The 22,644-nt window shown below is 38.8% G+C and overlaps 1 protein-coding gene across 2 annotated transcripts; it reads right to left on the bottom strand.

The window, feature by feature from the left end:
- Window positions 1-5,446: 5,446 nt before the first annotated feature.
- Window positions 5,447-22,557, bottom strand: WSB1 (WD repeat and SOCS box containing 1). Of its 2 annotated transcripts, XM_003414524.4 has the most exons (9): window positions 22,221-22,556; window positions 17,458-17,626; window positions 16,357-16,625; window positions 12,958-13,089; window positions 11,071-11,171; window positions 8,644-8,816; window positions 7,784-7,897; window positions 6,672-6,779; window positions 5,447-6,084 (listed from the first exon to the last, which is right to left on the bottom strand). In XM_003414524.4, exons 1-9 carry the CDS (start codon window positions 22,258-22,260, stop codon window positions 5,925-5,927), a joined length of 1,266 nt encoding a protein of 421 aa, XP_003414572.1. In that variant the 5' UTR covers window positions 22,261-22,556; the 3' UTR covers window positions 5,447-5,924. The 2 variants fall into 2 exon arrangements, with proteins under 2 accessions (XP_003414572.1, XP_010592505.1); XM_010594203.3 differs by lacking the exons at window positions 6,672-6,779; window positions 7,784-7,897 and having other exon boundaries at window positions 22,221-22,557.
- Between the last annotated feature and the right edge of the window lie 87 nt (window positions 22,558-22,644).

Below are 22,644 nucleotides of genomic sequence, written 5' to 3'. Positions count from 1 at the left end.
CTAATGTTCCATGTGCACTAGAAAAAAAAAGTATACTTTGCAGCCATTGGGTGGAGTGTTCTGTATAAGTCTATGAGGTCAAGGTGGTTGATTGTAGCAATTAGATCTTCCATGTCTCTATTGAGCTTCTTACTGGAAGTCCTATCCTTCTCTGAAAGTGGTGTGTTGAAGTCTCCTACTATAATTGTGGAGCTGTCTATCTCACTTTTCAATTCTGTTAAACTTTGTTTTATGTACCTTACAGCCCTGTCATTGGGTGCATAAATATTTAACATGGTTATATCTTCCTGGTAAATTTTCCCTTTAATCATTATATAGTGTCCTTCTTTATCCTTTGTGGTGGATTTAACTTTAAAGTCTTTTTTGTCAGAAATTGATATTGCCACTCCTGCTCTTTTTTGATTGTTGTTCACTTGATATATTTTTTTTTGTTTGTGTGTCTTGTAGGCAGCATACAGACGGATCGTGTTTTTTTATCCAGCCTGAGACTCTCTCTTTATTGGTGCATTTAGTCCATTTACATTCAGTGTAAGTATAGATGTTTTTAGTGCTGTCATTTTGATGCCCTTTTTGTGTGTGTGTTGTTGACAATTTCATTTTTCCACTTTTTTGTGCTGAGTTTTTCTTTGTAAATTGTGTATTCCTCGTTTTCATTGTAGTTGAATTTATTTTTGCTGAGTCGTTATGTTTTTCTTGGTTTTTATTTTGAAGTATGGAATTGTTAGACTTCTTTGTGGTTACCTTAATATTTACCCGTTTTCCTAAGTAAAAACCTAACTTGTATCGTCCTATATCACCTTGTTTTCCTCTCCATATGGAAGATTTTTGCCTCCTGTATTTAATCCCTCTTTTTTTATTATTGTAATCTTTTATATAATGACTTCAATGATTCCCTGTTTAGAGCATTTTTTTTTTAATTAATCTTATTTCGCTTTTGTGATTTCCCTATTTGAGTTGATATCATGTTCTGTTCTGTGACCTTGTGTTGTGCTGGTATCTGATATTATTTTCTCACCAAAGAATTCCTGTAGTAATTCTTGTAGCTTTGGTTTGGGTTTTGCAAATTCTCTAAGCTTGTGTTTTTATCTGTAAATGTTTTAATTTCACCTTCATATTTGAGAGAGTTTTGCTGGATATGATTCTTGGCTGGCAGTTTTTCTCCTTCAGTGCTCTCTCTCTCTATGTCATCCCATTGCCTTCTTGCCTGCATGGTTTCTGCTGAGTAGTCTGAACTTATTCTTATTGATTCTCCTTTGTAGGTGACTTCTTTTATCCCTGGCTGCTTTAAAAATTTTCTCTTTATCTTTGGTTTTTGGCAAGTTTGATGATAATATCCCTTGGTGATTTTCTTTTTGGATCAACCTTGTATGGGGTTCGATGAGCATCTTGGATATCCTTTCATCTTTCACGATGCCAGGGAAGTTTTCTGCCAACAGATCTTCAAGTATTCTCTCTGTATTTTCTGTTATCCTTCCCTGTTCTGGAACTCCAATCACATGCAAGTTATTCTTCTTGATAGAGTCCCACATGATTCTTAGGGTTTCTTCACTTTTTTTTAATTCTTTTACTTCTTTTCTTCAACTATATTGGTGTCAATTGCCTTATCCTCCAACTCCCTCACTCTGCATTCCAATTCCTCAATTTTGTGCCTCTGACTTCCTATTGTCTAATTCTGTAATTTTACTGTTAATTTTTGGATTTCTGAATGCTGTCTCTCTATGGATTCTTGCAGCTTATTGATTTTTCCACTATGTTCTTGAATAATCTTTTTTATTTCTTCAACTGCTTTATCAGTGTGTTCCTTGGCTTTTTCTGTAGATTGCCTTATTTCATTTCTGAGGTCATCCCTGATGTCTTGAAGCATTCTGTATATTAGTTTTTTTATAATCTGCATCTGGCAATTCCAGGATTGTATCTTCATTTGGGAAAGATTTTGACTCTTTAATTTGGAGATTTGTAGAAGCAATCATGGTCTACTTCTTTAAGTGATTTGATATCGACTGCTGTCTCAAAGCCATCTATAAGATATTGTAATGATTTATACTTGCTCGGTGAGTCTTATCTTCTTGTCTTGTTTCAATATACCCAGATGGGCTACTAGATTGTGCTGTCTTGATTGTTGTAGCCTTTGAATCACTTATGTCCTATTACCAGCTGGTTTGAGCTGTTACCAGATATATAAGCCTAACAGTCTGTCCAATATTCTTGAATAGAATCAGCTTAGGTGTTCTGATTTTGGGTCAAGTGTGTGGTGTAGACTGTCACCTATTATAGTAGTGGTGATAGTTGTGTGCACCAGAGTCTAGTAGCGGCAGGGGGTCACACTCCAAGGAGGGCAGGATGCTGACAGCCTTCCCCCATGTGCTAGTGAAGTAGGTATGTCTCTATGCCTAGAGCGCTTTGGTGGGTGGGCTCTGCAGCTGTACCTTAGGCACCCAATGCTTGTACCTCTAAAGACTGGTAGGTGTCACTATCCTCAGACCCCTTTAGCAGGTGGCTAGGTGGTTTGGGCGGAGCTTCAGCACTCAGTTCCCCGCTGTGGATCAGTGAGGGCTCCCTTTAATAGGTAGAGAGGTATCAGACCTGGAAAACTTACAGTCAGATCTCTGTCAGAATTGCCTTTGCATTATAATAGCCACCTTGTTCCCTGTAGGGATGAAAGCCAAAGACTGTGGATCTCATATGCTTGGCTGGAGCTGGTTCTGTATTTTTATCCCAGTTTAGGGAAGTCAGGGAAGGATTTTTCCCGGAGGGTTGTTAAGTTGCTGCTTCTCTCAGGTCAGGAGAATGGGTTAGGAAACCCTCCCCCCAAAGCACTTCACTCCCTGGCCCAGGAAATTCCGATGTTAATGAAGCTGCCTGGCACAGGGAGGAGAGGGATCAGATAGATAGGAGAGAGTAGAGCACAGCAATATAGACAAAGTTACTTGCTTGGTGATGACTGTTTTAACTGAGATTCCAGAGGAGCTGTAACCTGTGTGTGCTGGCTGGGTTGAGATTGCGCCTGAGGGCCAGGCCTGCGTCCCATACTTGTGTTGTCTCAGAAGCCATGGTCAGCTCCTACACTTCTAGTCCAAAGCCCAGTGCCAAGGTTTCCTGGTTGGAACTCTGCACTCCAGGCTCCAAAACCAGTCACTGCTTCCCAGTGATTTCTCCTCCTGTCATCCACATCGTTGTGCAGCCTGCGTGCGCTGGCTGGGTTTCCCCCGAGTTTATTTCAGGGGGCTAGGGCTTCGTCCCATGCTTGTGCCATCTCAGAAAGCTGTGCTCAGCTCCTCTGTGCTTAGTCCAACGCCTGGTGCCAAGGTTTTCTGACTGGGATGCTGGCTCCAGGCTCCGAAAACAGTCGCTGCTTCCCCGTGGTTGCTTGTTCTCGTCAGCCACGTCAGTGTGCAGCCTGCTTGTGCTGGCTGAGTCTCTACTGATGTTACTCCCCGGGGGGTTAGGGGATAGAGCTATGTCCTGTGCTTACCCCATCTCAGTAAGCTGCAATCAGCCCCACCACTCTGGCACCAGGGAACCGCGAGGGCTCAAGGCTGTGGCATGGGACATCGGTTTCAGAAGCGTTCGCTGCTTCAGGGCATGGCTTTTCCCTCACCTGTCGCTCGGAAACTCTTTAGCTGTGTTTGATGGTCAGGGTTCGTAGATTGTCATGTATGTGACCGATTCGCTTGTTTTGCAAGTCTTTGTTGCAAGAGGGGTCCCCAGTAGCTTCTACCTAGTCAGCCATCTTCGCCCCGCCCCAGCTATAGTATTTTAACATTTTAAATTATAAAGCAAATATATTACAGGGTAAAACGCAAAAAAGAAAAAATTACAAGAGGCTTAAAGATAAAAATAAGACGCGATTTAGGTTTCCTTTTGTAGTCCTCAAGAGGTAAATTGGGTCTATTTTCTACTTGCTTTCAAATTTGTAACTTTATATACTTTCAAGTCCCTAATAACAGAGCCAACTTAAGAATGTCCGAATAATTTCTCAGTGGAAACAATAAAATCTTCAACGGCATACACTACTAGATTTTTTATGGCTAATTCAACCAGCTAGGTTTACCATAATCCTATTAAACCCATTGCTGTCGAGTGTGACTCATGGCGACCCCATATGTGTGAGAACTGCACTGCATAGGGTTTCCAGTGGCTGTAAATCTTACAGTAATCTTAGTGTTTTGTTGTGTCATATATGGGGTTGCTGAGTCAGAACCAACTTAATACCACATAACAACAATCTTACAGAAAGGTCCCTGGGTGGTACAAATGGTTTGCACTTGGATACTAACCTAAAGGTTGGCTGTTCAAACTCACCCAGCTCACAGCAGAAAAGCGTGGCGATCTGCTTCCATAAACATTACAACCAAAAAAACCCTATGAATCAGTTTTACTCTGTAACACAATGGGTTGCCATGAGACAGAATTGACTTGATGGCAATGGACTTGGTTTTTAATCTTACAAGAGTAGATCACCTGGTCTTTGTTCTGAGATGCCACTGGCTAGATTCGAACTGCCCACCTTTTGGTTAGTAGCCAAGTACAAACCATTTGTATGACCTAGAGACACTATAAGCCTGTTAGTTCCCCTTAAAGATGGTATTTTTCTTCTGGGAAGTAGTTTTTCCCTTTATTCTATGGCCTTCCGATGCTTTTAAAATTAGCATCACCGCAACAGTTCTCCCAGAACAACATGGGAGTTTTATGCACCAAACACTGAAGCAGCTCTAAAGCAGTGACCTAATTTTTCATTATCCTTCTTGCTTAATTAACTTGTGATGCTCCATCAATCTTACAATGGGGATAAAAAAAAAACATGGAACTTTCCAACTTATTTCAAGCAATACGCACAATAGTTTTTTTTTAATAAGTCTTTAATTAAAAAAGTCAACAAAAATATATAATCAAGCATTTTACATGACGCATACATTCTTTATATCTGCAGGTAAGATAAATAACAGAAGGCAAAAGCTGATATACTGTATTGCTTCTCTTTGGCAACTCATCAGTATCATCCCCTGCAGAAACAGGATACATGTAAAAAAACAAAACAAAAACAAATACCACGGTCTTCAAATACGTGTCCCATAGTACAAACAAAATGTTTAGCAATAATACAGGAAATGAATTTTTCAAATCAACTGTGTTAATACTTTATACCACAGGGGCTAAAACAGCAGATTGCTTTCCAAAGTTAAGGCCTGCAGCAGTATTTAAGAAAAACAAAACAAAACAAAACACCCTTTTTATTAGTTATATCCTGGCTCTGCTCTATATCTAATAATGTCACATTCAAACCCCTCCTCCTCTCAGATGCCATTTCTAAGGAAAATAAAAAACAGTGTTTTACACGCAGGGCAGTTGTCTAACCTCCCCCACCCCAATCAAATACACATTTAGTATGAGGCAGTTGTACTCTGTCCTATTAGGTCGCTATGAATCGGAATGGACTCGACAGCACTGGGGTTTTTTTTTTTTTTTTTTAATGAGGCAAAGCAGCTTTCTTATGTCAATAATGCAGCTTTCTTATGTCAATGTTTACCATCTAACTTAGTATCCCAGAATAAAAAAATTCCTTCCACTTCACAGCAAAGATACACATTGTGGTTCTACCGAAGCAATATATATACACGTCAGACACTAAAAATTATAAAAGCAAGAGTTCATTCAACACATAGCAGCTTGTATCTAAATATATTCACGTATGTATGTTTTCACAGTTGGACTTAAAAAAATTTACATTTGATATTTTCAGAAATATTTCTCCTATAGTCTATAAATAATATTTTAAAAGCTCAACTGATCAAAATTGCAGTACAAGAACATATCAAATTAAATAAATCTTTTAAACCTTTAAAAACAGATACTTGAAGTCAGTAAAGCTCGAGGTTTCTGTAATGCGTATTGTCTGTCCCTCCTATTAAGGAAGGCAGAGTCTTCTAAATACGATACGAGAGAAACTCCAAAACTTTGGAAGGAACCGGCAGCTTCTGAACTTCTTGGGTGGCCATGACTCTCCGGATTGACATACGACATAAATGCTGAAGGCTAGGAATCTGCCTTGGAGTGGCCCAAAAGTACACGCTTCCATCATGTGTCCTGAACGGAAACAGAAGCCCCAAGCTCAGTCACCAAAGCATAATGTATTTCAACATGCCTACAGGAGCCCTAGTGGTGCAGTGGTTAAGTGTTCTGCTGCTAACCGAAAGGTTGGTGGTTTGAACCCACCAGCCACTCCTCCATGGGAGAAAAAAGGGGCAGTCGGCTACCATAAAGATCACTGCTCTGTCCTACAGAGCTGGTATGAGTCGGAACTGACCAGACGGCAATGGGTTTTTTGGTTTACAGCTCAACTATAATCCAAGGCTTTGTATTAGATTCACAAATTTCACATTAAAATCTAATTAAGGAGACCCAACCAATGATCTATTCTATCACAAATAGTTTTATTTACTGACAATAAAATCAGCGGCTACTTTGAGGAAATAGAGTCCTGGTGGCATAGTGGTTAAGAGCTCACCTGTGTCAATTCAAATGTACCAGCTACTCTTTGGAAACCCTATGGGGAAGTTCTACTCTGTCCTATAGGGTTCGCTATGTGTCGGAACCGAATGCAAGGCACCTAACAACAGCTGACAAAAAACACCTTAAACTGGCTTTTAAACAAAATAGAAAAGTATATTTACCCAGCAGCTAAAACACTGCCATCAGTAGAAAAAGCACAGCAAAGACCATTGCTCAAAGATGCAATTTGTACTGGGTAATCCTCATCAATTCTCCAGAACCTCACCATTCTGAAAAGGAAATGAATTGTCTAATGAGTATTTAGCAGCCTTTAAAATTCAGAAAGAAATACCACTATGTCCTGAGTCACAAAAAAAAAAAAACATACACACACTCAAGGCACCGTAGAGCAGGCAATTAATGTTGTTTCAAATATTTTATGGTCTATCCACCAGTTTGCAATTTGGATCAACTCACACTTAAAGAGACTACAATGCATGGCTGCCTTCTTTTCCTAGGTTTGTAATGTTCACAACTGCAAGCTTTCTCCTTACTTTTTAATAAATAAAACATAATCAGTATCTTTCCAAAATAATAAAGCCCTTTCACTTAGGCAGTGTGTGTTGTGTGTGTCTAGGAACACAGCAGAAAACTGATGTTTGGAATTGATCTGAGCTAACAGGAAACGGTTGCTGGCAAATGAAAAAAGAACTCCCCCTGTATGTCAGCTAACATTCTGGAAAGATAATGAGTTGCCTTCTGAACTAGTATTACTGAATTGCTTAATCCTATATCCACACACGTTGTATGATAAAAGGTTGGGAAAATGGACGAGCCACCACTAGTCTCTGCTTCTTACCAATAAGCAGCACAGCTCATGACATTTCATCTTGGAGTCTCAATCTCAGGGAGTATAAATTAGTGTTTTTATCATTCATTTCACTTTGGAAATTTCTTTCTGCTTCAACTTTCATAAGCTGTTACTGAAAAAAAATCTTTGTGAGCTGGGCCGAAAGCTAATTAAAATCTACCCAAGTTTGCCTAAAGTAGTTAACATGTAAGGAACACAGGGAAAGGTATGTGTTATCTTTAGTTTACACAGGTATTATTCAGGCCAGTATTCTTTAAGACACACTGATGTTTCTCAAGTCCTTGTCTAGAGAAAGAGGCATTAAAACTCAAATTGCAGAAAGGTTTTTTTTTTTTTAGGCTTAAGAGTATTTCCATTGTGTATAAGTATCAAAGAAAATCTTAAAACAAACAAAAAAGGCCAAGCTGTAATTCACACACTCACTTATCATCAGCAAGGCTTGCAATATGCAGTCCGTCATGACTAAAAGATACAGAGCGTACCCATCGGTCATTGGCTCCTCCAGCAAATATTGGAGTAGGCGGGGGAAACAGGTGCCTGAAGGCAAATACATGTTTTCAGTGAACATAAGGACCACTTCACAAAACAAAACTACCAAGTACTAAGTACATCTGTCTTTCAATAAGGTTTACAGTGAACTTAACGAACACAACTGAGAAGACTGAGCAGAGCCAAAAAAAACAAAACAAACAAACAATCAAAAAAACGACTGCTGATGAGTCGATTCCAACTCACAGTGACCCTACAGGACAGAGTAGAACTGCCCTATAGGGTTTCCAAGGCTGTAAATTTTTACGAGAGCAGACTGTCACATTTTTCTCCCACAGAGTGGTTGGGGGTTTTAGCCGCCGACTGTTCAGTTAGCAGCCGAGCACTTAGCCACTGTGCCACCAGGGCTCCTCATAGAGCCGATATATCCAAACCAAATGAAAGGGGCCTTAAAAGAATTACTAATCTCTCTTTTACAATGTAGTTTAAGACACTAAGATTATGTTTTTAACTATTTCCTCAACATGAAAATACTAGAGATCTGCTAAACTCTATTTTAAATTACTGTGCCTACAGTCAGGTACTGTTAGACAGCAAGACTGGCATCCAGAAAGACAAATTTTTCGAATTTATATCTAAAGCGTTGTATTGTTCAAGGGTTTAAATAACACCAAAATTTTAAAATTATGATAGATGCACCATTAGTGATTCTAAACATTCACTTAACTTCTTAAAAGCCAGATACTGACAGCCAGGGATGAATTATAGACTAAAATAATTCATGCTGTACCTACCCAAATTCCATCAGAATGTCTCCAGTATGTGGATCCCAGACATACACTCGAGTATCATAGGATGCAGTAGCCAGTAATGCTCCATCAGGAGAAAAGTCACAAGCTACCACATCATGATGGTGTCCTTCGAGTTTTCGTATCATGGTGTATTTGTCCATATTCCAAAGGAAAACCTGCAATAAAAAGGCAATGTTATAGCTTCATTCAAACAAGCAGAGGACAAAATGGCACATTTTAAACTAAAAATGCTAAATTCAATTAAGATCATATTAAATTAAACATTATAAATTATGAGTAATTAAAAGAATATGCTCAGTGTCATAGATTAAAATCAGTCTTTAAGTTAATTAAAGCAGACATGCAAATTCTATTTCAAATGCTTCTGTTAAATGTTAATTAAAAAATAAGCCTAAACGTAATATAAAGGCAAAGCAATTTAACCACAAAGTTATACTGAAATCCATTTATTCCAAAAACTAATTAAAATATACAGAAATAAATAGGGTTAAGTGCTACAAACCCCCTTTTTTTTTTTCTTTTTCCAAAAACTACCAAATTTTAAAAATATATACAGACAGAAAATGTAAGGTTAACAAATTGTTACTCCATTGGCATCTCCCTTTGAGATAATCACTTGTTTACAATAGGCTTGGATCACCAACGTGAGCCTAGGAAGAGAAACAGATACTGCAAGCAAAGAGAATTTTCACAGCCAAATGAAATTTCTTTGGCAAACAACAAGGATGTTAAAACCACATTACAAAATGAAAATGCTACTTATGAAAATAATATAATCACAACATTTCGTGAATTGAGATTTACCAAATCTTATTTTTCCCAACTGACCACAATCATTAATCATTTTAAGTATTAAACATTCAAATTACTTAAGTACAAGTTTTCATATAGTTTTAGATTCTAAAGCTCGGTAGTTAAACTGTGCAGAATAGCTCTAAATAGAATTTAACGTATATTTCAGTCTGTTACATTAAATGTAAGCTTGGGAGGTTTATAACAATCCAAATAACACAATCTCGCCTCCTCTTGGAATAAAGCAATCCTTTTTGCTACATTTATTCTTTTTTCTGCACAGACATATTACTTCTAAAGGAAAATAAATACAAATTTTCAATTGGATCGAAGACTTAAGGTATCTCTAGCATCTAAAGAATTCCAAAAAACAGCACAGAGAAACCATTTGAAAGCCAACTGCTTTACATTAAATTGGTCTCACTCATCAGACTCCCAATTCCATCAAACTGGAAGATAAATTTACTCAGGAGTCAGTGGGTTTCACTGTGGAGAATATTATTTTAAAAAAGAAAAAAAGAAAGAAAGAAAAGCAGAAAGTGGACATCGACCAGCACCTGCGTACGTACAGTACACCTTGCAGCCGAATGCAAGGTTACTTCATCCTATGGTAAAGGTCGCCCCCAGCCCGGTAGCCAGAGATGCCACTCTTTCTGCCCAGCTAACACCATTGTGCGCCTGTGTGCGAGTGGTGCCAGCATAACCTCAATCACACCAATATTGCTGCCACCACCTGTGACAGGGAAAGCAAGAAGCATATGGAAAACACACAGCCTAAAATAGCAATGTCAACATCTAGCTTTGTTCTTCTTATGATTTTTAAAGAACTAGGCTAGGTATTTTGTCCTAAACTTCCAACATTTGCAACTACCTTTTTAACATACTTCTTAGCTAAATAAAATGCATTTCACCAGCCTCCCATCCCCCATTAACTCATAAAGTATTGTGATCAGCACATGTACATGGCCTTTAACCATTTTCATAAATACCTGAAGCTAATAAGATCTCTATACAACTCGGGTTACTGGGTTTTATACAACTCAGAGCCGGCAGACAACTAAGAGAGAGTTCATCAATAAGCAAAACCCTCTTAAGAGTCATTTACTCCAGCTGTCTACAGGTATGCTACATAAAACAGACAATTTCATCTATAATCCATTCTAGGACATACATGAGTGCTATTTTTATTCTCATCAGATTTTTAAGTTACTTTTTTTCAGTTAAATGTCCAGGACCAGCTGGGACTGAAAACTTTAAAAACCGCAAACTGGACAAAAAAATAGAACAACAGAGAAAATAATTAGCAAGGGAATGTCTTAACATTCAGACTAATCTCTTCTATAGCACATAAACTTCCCAGATCTGACAAAAAATAAATTTGACACACCCTCATTTTATGAATATTATCTCTAACTAAAGGCAATCCAACTTCTCTTCACCATCAATAACTATATTAAATTAATTTCCTTCATGCAAATTCTCCCCCATCATGAAATAAAACATTTAAGATATTCATGACACCGAGCACAGACTTAACAGGTTACTTAGATTTGAAATGATTATGCACACATTATTACAATCAAGTCACAATGAAAGTACAAGAGCTCTGATACATACTGCTTTACTGGCTCCAACTGAACACAGCACAGAAGAGTCAGGAGAGAATGCACAGCTGTACACCCAGTTCTGATGCCCCCTCAATACTTTCATCATATTTCCTGAACAAAAGGAAGTATTGTTAACCCTGGAATCCATTTTAAATGAGCAGCATTTCAAAATGGCAATAAACCACACGATCACAAACGTCTAAAGCTGACATGATTCATCTAGCATATTATTTATGATAGCAGGGATTGGCAATCTATACCACTGTCTATCTTTGTTAATAAAGTTTTATCAGAACACAATCACACCTGTTTGTTTACATATTGTTTATGGCTTTTTTCTTTTTTCACTACAAAGGCAGATTTGAGTAATTACAGAGACCACATGGTCCACAAGCCTAAAACATGCATTATCCTTTTAGTCCAATTCTCCTATTCTATAAAGAGAAACTGGAACACAGAAAGGTTAAGAGACTTGAATATCTTCAAAATGCTTTCATCCTTCTTTCTTTTTGATAACTTATACTTCACTCCAAAGCCCGTGTGCATTACCCATGGTACACATTAAAAACTGTATTTACATATGATTAACTCTTAATTTTACAAATACTTGTTTAGTGTCTACTATATGTCAGGCACTGTTCCAGGCACCAAGCATACAACTGAGAATAAAAAAAGTCCCTACTCTTTCAGCAGTTATATTTTGCTTGGCCTACATTCTTAGAACAAGTGCACATAACTGAAAATGTTAAGTAAACATTACTTAATATGCAAAAAATTTCTATTTATGAGTTTTAACTGTTGGGATCATTTCTCCCATCCACAGCTGACAAATCAGAACACCGAAAAAATGCACAGGAGGCACCTCATGGTTTGGTAATGTCATCATAATGATATCAGATGATGGTTACTACCCATCAGCTGCAAAAATTTCTGCACATCTGAGGAGTTTGTTTCCTACTGCATTCATCATCATCTACTACACATACATCAGATCTCTTTTAAATATAAAGCTTTAGTTAAAAAATGTAAGCCCTTTTATAAGGGGAAAGACACGCTTATCTCTGGTCCACTCAAACAACGTAGCCTCCCAAACATTTGTAAGCATCATAAATATTAAAGTTTCAAAAAGGCTCACACACCTTTCTATTGAAACCGACAAAGCTTTCTGACATAGTTGAAGGGTGTCTTTTACTTTTAATAAAAGAATTTCTTAGCATTATTTGATAAATTGTGTGTAAATTATGTTTTAATCTAAACTTCACTGGATTACTAAATTTTATCTTTTTGTTATTTCAAAAACCAAAACCAAAAACCAAATCCAATACCATCAAGTTGATTCGAACTCACAGCGACCCTACAGGACAGAGTAGAATTGCCCCACAGGGTTTCCAAGGCTGTAAATCCTTACCGAAGCAGACTGCTGCATCTTTTTCCTGCAGGGCAGCTGGTGGGTTTGAACCACCGACCTTTCAGTTAGCTGCCAAGCACTTAACCACTGCACCACCAGGACTCCTTGATACGTCAAGGTCTACTTAAATTTTCACTAAACAAATGCAGGAAGTTAATAACCCTCCCTACAAAAAAAAATAAATAAACCAACACAGATTATGTAAAACCCTAAAACTGATCCAGATTTTGTCCTCCAATCCTTGATATAGATCTGTATGGTTAGTTTCCGAATAATAGATTGTTTACTTAAAGTAACTGCTGGCTCCTATTCTGGGTCCCATTTATGTTTTTATTTGATCTGTATTGGGAAATGGACCAAAGGATTAAGCAGACAAAAGGAAACTTTGATCATTTGCCACTTACAAATGCCTCAGATGACCCCAATACCTCTCATTAGTAATACCAAACAACTAATTTTTTTTTTTTCCTGCCTAGGCAAATAACATACCATCATCTTTCAGGTCCCACACTCTCAGAGTTTTGTCTCTTGAGGCTGATACTAGGATCAGGCTCCCATCTGGAGCAAAAGTTAAATCTCTGACCACTTCAGTATGATCTACCAAGTTAAGGAGGAGTTTTCCTAAAGGGAACAGGAGAGATAAAAACAAAGGTTCATTTTATCAGCTTGTACTTTTAAAAAATGAGTCGCTCAACACTAAAAAAGTAAATCAACAGAAATTCTTGGGCACCTCTTTAATTTACCAAGTGTTAAATGTAGACTTATATTCACTGTTTACGTTGTTTTAAAATGGATTCTTTCCAGGAGAGCAAAGCCTAAATTTATGAGAAAAATGAAAAAAAACTGCTGAAATGCAAACAAACTCCCGGATCAAGTAAATTTAGTAACAAGAAAAATCATTATCATTTTCCAAATCTTTGTATAATTTTAAAATATAAAATATTTCCTTAGTATTTATTACCGATGAACTGTCGAACTTCCCACAAGATACACGTCATACCACAACCTAAATTTCTGAACATAATCTCAGTGACAAAATACACTTTATTCATCTAATATTGTAAGAGTTTTGCTTTCTAGGAAAATATATGTGCTTACCTTATTTTTTAACAAGAATCCAATCAAATTTATTATTCATTATCCCCACTCTATGTTGGTATCACTTGCTGTGTTCTGAGGTACATATTTTAATTATTTTGTTGTTGAAAATATACAGAGCAAAACACACACCAATTCAACAGCTTCTACTACATGTGTAATTTAGTGATTCATTACATTCTTCTAGTTGTGAACCATTCTCATCCTCCTTTTCGTTTTTTTTCCCCTGAAAAATGGTCTCTTTAATAATGGCATATTGTTTATAGAATTTAAAAAATAGTCTTAACAACAGATAAAACCTGTTGCCATTGAGTTGTTTCCAACTCATAGGAACCCCATGACAGAGAACTGCCTTATCACCCTCCTTTTCTGAGCTGTTCTTCCCTCATTAACGTAAACTCACTGTCCCCCAAAGCTCCTATCTAATTTTTGGAATTGTTCTCAATTTGATACTATATGGTTCTTTAAAGAGTATAACGCTCAAGGCACATTTTTATTAATTAAGCAAAACAATATTGTTCAGTTTTAAGATGACTTCAGGGGATGTTTTTGGTTTAAGGTTTAAAGATTATCTCAGGGCAACAGTTTCAGGCGTTCAACCACCCTCCATGACTCCAGAAAGTCTACAGTACGTGAGAATTTGAAATTCTGTTCTACATTTTCCCCCTTCTGATCAAAACTCTTCTATGGAATCTTTGATCAAAATGTTCAGTAATGGCAGCTGGGCACCATCCAGTTCTTCTGGTCTCATGGCAAAGGAAGCAGTTGTTCATGGAGGCCATTAGCCACACATTCTATGTCTTCCTCCTATTCCTGACTGTTGCAGCAGGTGAACAGAGACCAACTGTTGTGCCTTGGATAGCTGCTTGCAAGCTTTTAAGGCTCCAGATACTACACAACCAACTAGGAGGTAGAAGAGTAGCAGTAAACACCTTATTAAGCCAATTAACTGGGATGTCCTATGAAACCATAACCCTAAACCTCCAAACCAAGGAACCAAATCCCATGGGGGTGTTTGGATGTACATAAGCAGCCTCAGCAGCCACTCTTTTTTGTCGTTGTTGTTGCTGTAAAAATAATGACGCTGTTTGTTTGCCAACCATGCCCTCCCCCCATGAGGTATTTTCGTAAGTGTGCTATGCTAATTTTTTTAAAAGAGCAACATGTAAAAAAAAAATTGTCATAGTGGCACTTATGAAAATACCTCGTGGGGGAAGGGTTCAGTTGGCAAACAAGTGTAGAAGGTGAGCATTATTTGCATAAAACGTGGTATCTTACACACTTTTGCCAATTCAAGTTTTTATAGGTATACAACCTATTGATGTACTTATTGGTTTTTTTTTTTTAAATAACATCTTACTGTGGTTTAGGTGACAGTTTACATAGCAAATTAGTTTCCTATTCAACAATTTATATACGGCTTGTTTTGTGACACTGGTTGCTATCCCCTCAATGTGTCAATACTCTCCCCACTTCTTCCCCTGTGGTCCTGTTTTTCATTCGTCCAGCATTTCTGCCCCTTCCTGCATTCTGAACTTTAGTTTAGGGCAAATATTGCCCTTTAGGTCTCATATAGTTGACTGTTTTGGGGAGCATGGTCTTTATGAGTGTTACTGTTCACTTTATAGGCCTGTCTATTGCTTGGTTGAAAGGCTATCTCTGTGAGTAGTTTCAGTTTCAAGTTTAAAGAATGTCTAAGGGTCATAGTCTTAGGAGTTGCACCAGTCTCTATCAGATTAAGAAGCCTGGTCTTTTTTTATGAATTTGAGTTTTGTTCTACATTCTCTCCCAGTCTGTCCAGGACCTCCTGTTGTGATCCTGGTCAGAGTGGTCGGTAACAGTAGCTGGGCACCACCTAGTTCTGGTCTCAGGCTAGTGGTGGCTGTGATTTAGGTGGTTCACTAGTCATTTGGACTAATTATTTCCTTGAGTCTTTGTTTTTCTTCATTCTTCTTTGCTCCGGGTGGGAAAAGACCAATAGTTATATTTTTGATGACCACCTGCAAGCTTTTAAGACCTCAGCTGCTACTCACCAAAACAGGACATAGAGCACTGTCTTTATGGACTATGTTACGCCAACTGTTCAACAAGACTACGGTCCTTAGCGTTCGAGCTCAGTTAACTGGGTCTCGTGAGGTGTTTGGAGATACCTGAGGTGTTTGGAGATAACTGTGCCCCCTTCGTGCTCTATCATATACATATGAATATATTTGCATCACAAATACAAAATACAAATGCCCACAACCTATATATGTATGCAAATATACTCCATACTCCCTCCCACACTTATATAGCATACATATCTACCTTTGTAACCACTCACAAATTTTTGGTTATTACTTACATTTGTTTTTAATTACCCAAAGAATTAAACTTTTCAACCTATCTAGTTAAACCTTAGATAAACTGTCCCTAAAACCTTTCAAAGATTAGATAATGATTGTTGAAACCAGGTTTGCTTTCAAAGCTCCTAAACCATCAACCATTGAAAAAGTATAAGAAGATGCTAGCTGGTAAGTGACAATTAACTAATTACCTAGATTTCCCGTTCCAGCTATAGTCTCTTAAGAGTGATCAAGCAGTGTGAACTCTACAGTCTTCCAAAACTAAAACCATGATGAGCTGAATAAATGCTATTCAGACAGTCGAAGTACCAATCCTTGCTTTTCAGTGTGTTAAAACTCTCAAATCATTTATTTCATGTCTGAGCAGTGCTCTGAATTATAAAACCATCAAGTTTACTTTCAAAACTATGACTAAAAATACTTTAACTTTATAAAAAATCCGTACCTGTATATACATCCCATATTTTGATACGCCCATTGTTTAACCCTGTAGCAAGGAGCAGCTGATCTTGTCCAAATTTGAATCGATGCCATTCTATATTTACACAGCGACTCTGTTTTTCTGGAACTGAAGACCCAAAAGCAAGACTCCAGACTATATCTCCACAGTCTATAATATGTTCACGAGGCTTATTTTTCTGGCCACCATCACTATTTTGTCTTGACAATCTTAAACTGCTTGAATTGGTGACATTCTTGGTGCCATGCAAGAGACTGAGAGGGGGAGGGGGAGATGGAAATTGAGTCATTATTTAGTCTGCACTCCTGTGGGTATGAATAATTTTATAATTTTTGTTTGTTTATTAAAATAACCTCAACCTATGATACTGAGTAACTGTAGAATCCTGTAGATTGGAAGGTGAAAAGTTATTATTTGGGCTATTAGAGCATGACTAAACAAATTCAGATCATTCAAAGAAATTTTCAGTGGCTAAGGTAAAAAATAAAGCAATTTATAAGTTATTCACTGTCCAAATTTTCCTCAGGCATTTGACAAAATCCCAAACTTTCTATGTCTAAAGTAATATATAATAAAACATTAATGAATATAACCGTGAAGGTCTACTAGACACTAAAAGCAGGGCAAGATTAAATGTAGTATAGGATACACTGTAGTAAGATTTCCAACAAATATATTCAATCAACCCCAAGCAAAGGGATCACAGTACTTTAAAAAGTAATTTCATGATCTATGTACCATCATTACATAATAAAATTATTTAAGCCACTGCTGTGAAATTCAAAGTGAACCCAAAAAGCTTCACATAATAAAGGTCACCTGCCCGACATAACACATATGTGCTAACAAGACACAACTAATCTGCCTTTTAATGCACCAAAAAACTTAAACACACAAAAGCATCTGAGAAAGTTCTATAATGTCAAAGGCCTGACAGTCCTTTACACAAAATTTTCAGTAAGTATATACAGTCTATAATTAAAATACATTTACTATACAAAGGGAAATTAAAAAAAATCAAAATATTTTATTATCCCCACTTAGAAAAACTCCACAAACAGACAGCACAAAGAAGAAGAGTCTTACAAGTTCTTAAGGCACTGGGCCCACGGAACAAGCTTTACTGTACGATGTCCTTGTGACCAAGCAAAGTATGAACCATCTGGAGCAAATGCAACAGTCCAATTTTCACGACCACATTTCTTGTCAAAAGGAGCTGCTGGAGCTAAAAGTTCACCTATAGTACGTGATCTCACTAAAGAGAAAAAAATAAAAAATACGGATACCATGTATGATCAACAATGAATTTGAGATTGCCTCCATATTACTTTGGGACTCAACCAATTCTACTGAGTTTTCCCCTTTTCTATGCTGACAGCATATACGGTTTTGCTTTCTACTCTCCTGGGGAGGTATGTTATGTGAAGACCCCTTACTGATAATGACTATCTTTAAGTTTCGGTAAAAGTGATATTCCTAAAATTTCCAGATGCGAATTTTTTAGAAAGCTGCAATAAAAAACTGCTCAAGTAATAATAATGTAATGGCCACTTAGGGCTAGCAATTTCTGAGGTCTGAATTTTGCATTGCATCATGTTTTCATCAAATTATGGTACTAACATTTAAAATGCAAGAGACTAAAGTTACTTTGCAAAAAAAGTATCTTCCAAATTACTAAGTTTTTTTGGCTTTCTAAAACGATAAACCATTATACAGTACAACATTACATCATTTCTCAAAGGAAAGCATTATAAAGTAGTTTTTTCTAACATGAATATCTTTTTCAGGTCCAGATCACAAAAATCACAAAACACTCAGAACCAAAAGGGGCTTATTTTGTCCAACCAATGATTTAAAACACATTACATTTGTGATTCTCAAATAGTGGTCCTTAGACATCTTCCTAATGGGCCACAAACTGACCCTAAAGCAGAAGTAGAATAATTATTTTGGTTCTTAAGGACAAACCATGGGCAATTTCATACATTTTTAATTTATCTAGGATTACTTAAATTTAGCATTCATAACACAAACTGGCATTTGCCAGAGTGTACGGAGAATTTTACTTCCATATTTAACAAGGAGCAGATCAACAAGCTCCTATGGTACATGTGCACACGCAAAGTCGCCTGGAAGCTCCTCAATGCCAGAACAGAGCTTCTTTCCTCAGGGTATCGCTAATGTCTTAGGCTGGACTTGATTTCAAATTTTGCTATTCTTTGCAGTTATAAATTACTTACTATTACTGTCAGTTTAGCTTCCCCGTTATCTATTTTGTGGCTGGTTGTCTGGTCAACTCTACAATGAATAGTAATATATTTTTACATTTTTGGCCTAAACTTTCCAACTAAATGCTAGAGCAGAGATATACACAATTTCCCAGAATATACTCTTGGTAACAACTGCACAGCCTGAACATGTGCTATGTCAACAGCTAATACAGCACCTGGCTCGACAGGTCCTCAGTAAACATTCACTGATTGAATATGAAAGCACATGTATAAATCCCATTCCCATTTGAGATTATCATAAAATTTTCCTTTTAATGACTCACAATTTTCCTGCCAGTCACTCCACCCACTCACTGGTCCTGACCTAAAAGAATAAGCCTAATCCTGCTCTCACATGACATTCATATACTGAAGAGAGCCACATTACCTCCTAGATCTTTCCACCAAGCTAAACATCTCTAGTTCTTTCATTATTCCACAGGTTACATGGTTTAAAGTCCATTCCCCAGCTCAACCTTCATCACACCTTTCTGCGTAAACTCAGGTAGTCGATGGCCCTCATGAAAGTGACACCCAGGGCTAAACACAATAATTTACGTTTGGTTTAATCACAGCCAGCCGGGGATTCCTACATACACACTTGTATTATTAACTTCACTGGCAGTCACGTGTCTTTCTTAATAACTCACCAACGTCTGACTTGATATCTGCAAAATGATTTTTTTTTTTAATATACAAAATATCTCAGAAAGGGTATGCCGCTCCAGGTTTCCTGACGTTCCTCCAAGTCTGGAGTCTTATGTGGCCATTTCACTAGGGTACCTTACGTGACTGGCTCCTGAATTTGTAATCTCTGCCTAAACCACATCTTTTTAAAACCCATAAATTTTAGGAGAAAAAACTGCAAAGTTCACAAATACAGGAAGTTTAAAAATTAAACTGCAAAATAGAAGCATTATCTTAAAAGAGAAAGCCCCTAGTTAAACTAGATGAGTATACTAACATTTCTATCTCCAAAAATAAAGGACCAACCGTTGCATTCAACTGCAAAAACATCTGTAAATTAGACTAGAATTCAGCTCTCCACCCTGGTGGCACAGTGGTTAAGAGCTTGGCTGCTAAGGAAAAGGTTGGCAGTTCAAATCTACCAGGCACTCCTCGGAAACCCTTATGTGGCAGGTCTACTCGCTATGAGTCGAAATCAGCTCGATGGCAATGGGTTTTAACAAGCATAATCAAGACTAAATTTTCCAGAGAGAGGCTCATGTTTTCAGTCCATATTTTAAGATTACTTTGTGTTTTTCTTTGTTTACCTTGGCCACAAAAAAAACAACAACCTGGTTCAAATGGCAAAGACCACGAAATAATAAACCAATTTATTCTCAAATATATAGAAATTCACTATAAGAACTGCCAAATAAATAGAAGCTATAGTCCAAAACAAGCATTTTACTTTAAAAAAAAAAAAATGCTTGATAGTGTTTCCTTGCTTGTTAACAGGCATACCAAATGACTTCTGAAAGCAACTCAATTTAAACACTTCCTTGTACATTAAAAACCTAGCAGAAAGTTTAGTGCTGGGGGTGGGGGGAGGGAACGCAACCTGTGTTTAATGCTAGTATCCTAAGAAATTTATGATTTAATGACCTCATAGAAGGTAAAGGCTGCCTGCCATGAGACATCAGCCATAAGACACAATACTACATTATTAACGCCTGCACTGCAGCAAGGCATCATCTAAGTCACTGCTGAACAAAGCAAATCAGCTTTAGGGCCTTCTTCACATTCCTCCCTGCAATTTCATAATCAGTTAAGGGAGAATCTGTGGCAGGGCCTTGTGAAACAGGGCAGTAGCTCAAAGCAGTAACCTCCATCAGAATTCTTGAATCATTCATGGATCCTGTCTCTGTTCTCTGAGTCAGAATGGACTCGAGGGCACTGGGTTTGGTTTTTGGTTTGGTCTCTGTTCTTTAAGTATATACTTGAGAAACCAAACAGCTACAGTAAATCCTGACAGATACAATGCTACAAAGACCTAAATGTTTAACCTTATATCCAAATGATACTTTAAAAAAAAAAAAAGCAACCAAAACTGGGGTTTTAAAAAATCCTTATAAAAGGCCAAAGTTCTTTTAGGGATTTGGCACTTAAGTAGTTAACTTTTTACCACATCCAGGTAATAAAACAGAGACCTAAATATGGGGGTGAGTAAATAAAGGCCACTCCGTGGAGGGTTATTTCTCACGAAGGTATGTTACGCAGCTATATTCATCCCTTATAAGAGAGGACTGGAAAGTTTTCAAGAAAATTCATCAAGATGAAGTAAAACACAGGTAGATGATAGATCACTCATCTGTAATCACTGTGTGGTGGAAAAAAAACCACTGGAAGAAAAATAAGAACTTTCGAGTTTTGTGCCCCACTCCTGTACATACTTACTGGTCATAAAGCACAGTTAAAATAAAAATTGGACATGTATCTTGTGTTCTCTGCATCTTTAAAATAGTTATTAAAACCAAAGTTAAAGTCTCCTCCTAACCAGCCTTCAACTTTATTGCTAAGAGAACCAAAGTCCAGAATTCTAAATCCAAAGATTCATCCACACACACAAGATAAAGGGTGTTTTGGCTGCTTCAGCTTCTTCCTTTCTCTAGAAATACGTCCTTCATGTATTTTAGTAAAGACATTCATTTACTTATGGAGAGTAGGGAAATACAAAGACTATTCGAGGGTCACCTGAAATTTTTAATTAACCACTGTCCAGTGTTACTGAGCCCATCAGTCAACGCACGGCATCCCCTTTTCTCCGTAAAAGTTGTTCCAATTGTCTTAAGTGAGAGCATTCAAACCATGCGAGGTGCTTTCAGCCGAGCCTTGGGGTGTGGGTCCTGACGCCCTTCGGCTCCCCCTGCTCTGTCTTCGGCCTGGCAGGCTAGCCTCGACGCCGGTTTGCAGACCGCCTTTCCAGAGGCTGATCTTTGTACAGCACCCCACCCAACCATTCTGCTCCTCCCCTCTGTGTTGGAAAGATCATTCTGAGGCTCCTCCCCTAAACCGCTGCCTTTTGGAACCCCATACTATTTTTTAAAAGAATTGCTTACCTCTTCACATTTCTCATTAAAGAGTGCTTGGGGTGCAGAAGGCCCCCCGCTTTCGGTTAGCGCTCGGAGCAACCAAGTTTACTTTTCCCCTCAGAAGCCTAAGTGAAGAGTCTCCAAGGCTGGCCCGGTAACCCCTGGGAGTAACTCTTCCCTGTCCAGGCGACGCCCCAGTCGCCGAGCCAAAAGGATCACAGGATGCGGCCCTGCGCGGACCTCCGATGAGGGCACTGGGGTCCTGGGGGGCCGACGCGGGGCTGGGCCCAGGTTCCACTCCGCCACTCTGACCCGCTCGCCTGCCTCCCCGGTGCCGGGCTCTATCGATACCGAGCCCGGCTACTGCTCCGCAGACACCCACCGCCGGGCCGTTTCCTTCCTCTTCGCTCCGGAGCTTGGCCCCTTCCCTCAGGCTCACAGGCACTGCCCCCCAAACCACCCCCGGGGGTCCCTTCCATTCCTAAGGCCCCGCGCGCCCACCCTTCACCCAGCAAGCCTCCGGGAAGCCCGCCCCATTTCTCACCGATCTCTTTCTCGTTGACCCTCGGGGGAAAGCTGGCCATCTATGGGGCACCGTCTGATTCCGGGGACGCGATGCGGACGCAGCGACAGAGAAGCGAACGGCGAGCGCTGAGGGGCGTGACACGGGCTCGGTCCCTCCCGATCCCGGGGACGGAGGGGAGGGGCGAGGGCGGTCGAGGGGGTTCTGCCGACTGCCCCGGGGAAGCTCCGAAAGGCCGCGGACCAAACTACGGAGTTGAACACAGACAATAGACCCTGGTGCCCGCCTCACACCTAAGGACCAAGCCGCTTCCTCTGATGCTGCGGACGGCAAACGACACACTGGAGACAAAATGGCGGGCGGCGCGGGTGATATCAGGGCGCGGGGGCGGGGCCTCGTGACGTCACTGCGCCCCGCCTGCAGACGCACGGGACGTGACGGCCTC

This window comes from Loxodonta africana, chromosome 18 (genome assembly GCF_030014295.1).
Source record: "Loxodonta africana isolate mLoxAfr1 chromosome 18, mLoxAfr1.hap2, whole genome shotgun sequence".
Classification (NCBI taxonomy): domain Eukaryota; kingdom Metazoa; phylum Chordata; class Mammalia; order Proboscidea; family Elephantidae; genus Loxodonta; species Loxodonta africana.
The sequence above is the reverse complement of the archived record's forward strand: the minus strand, read 5'-3'. Positions and strand labels throughout refer to the sequence as shown.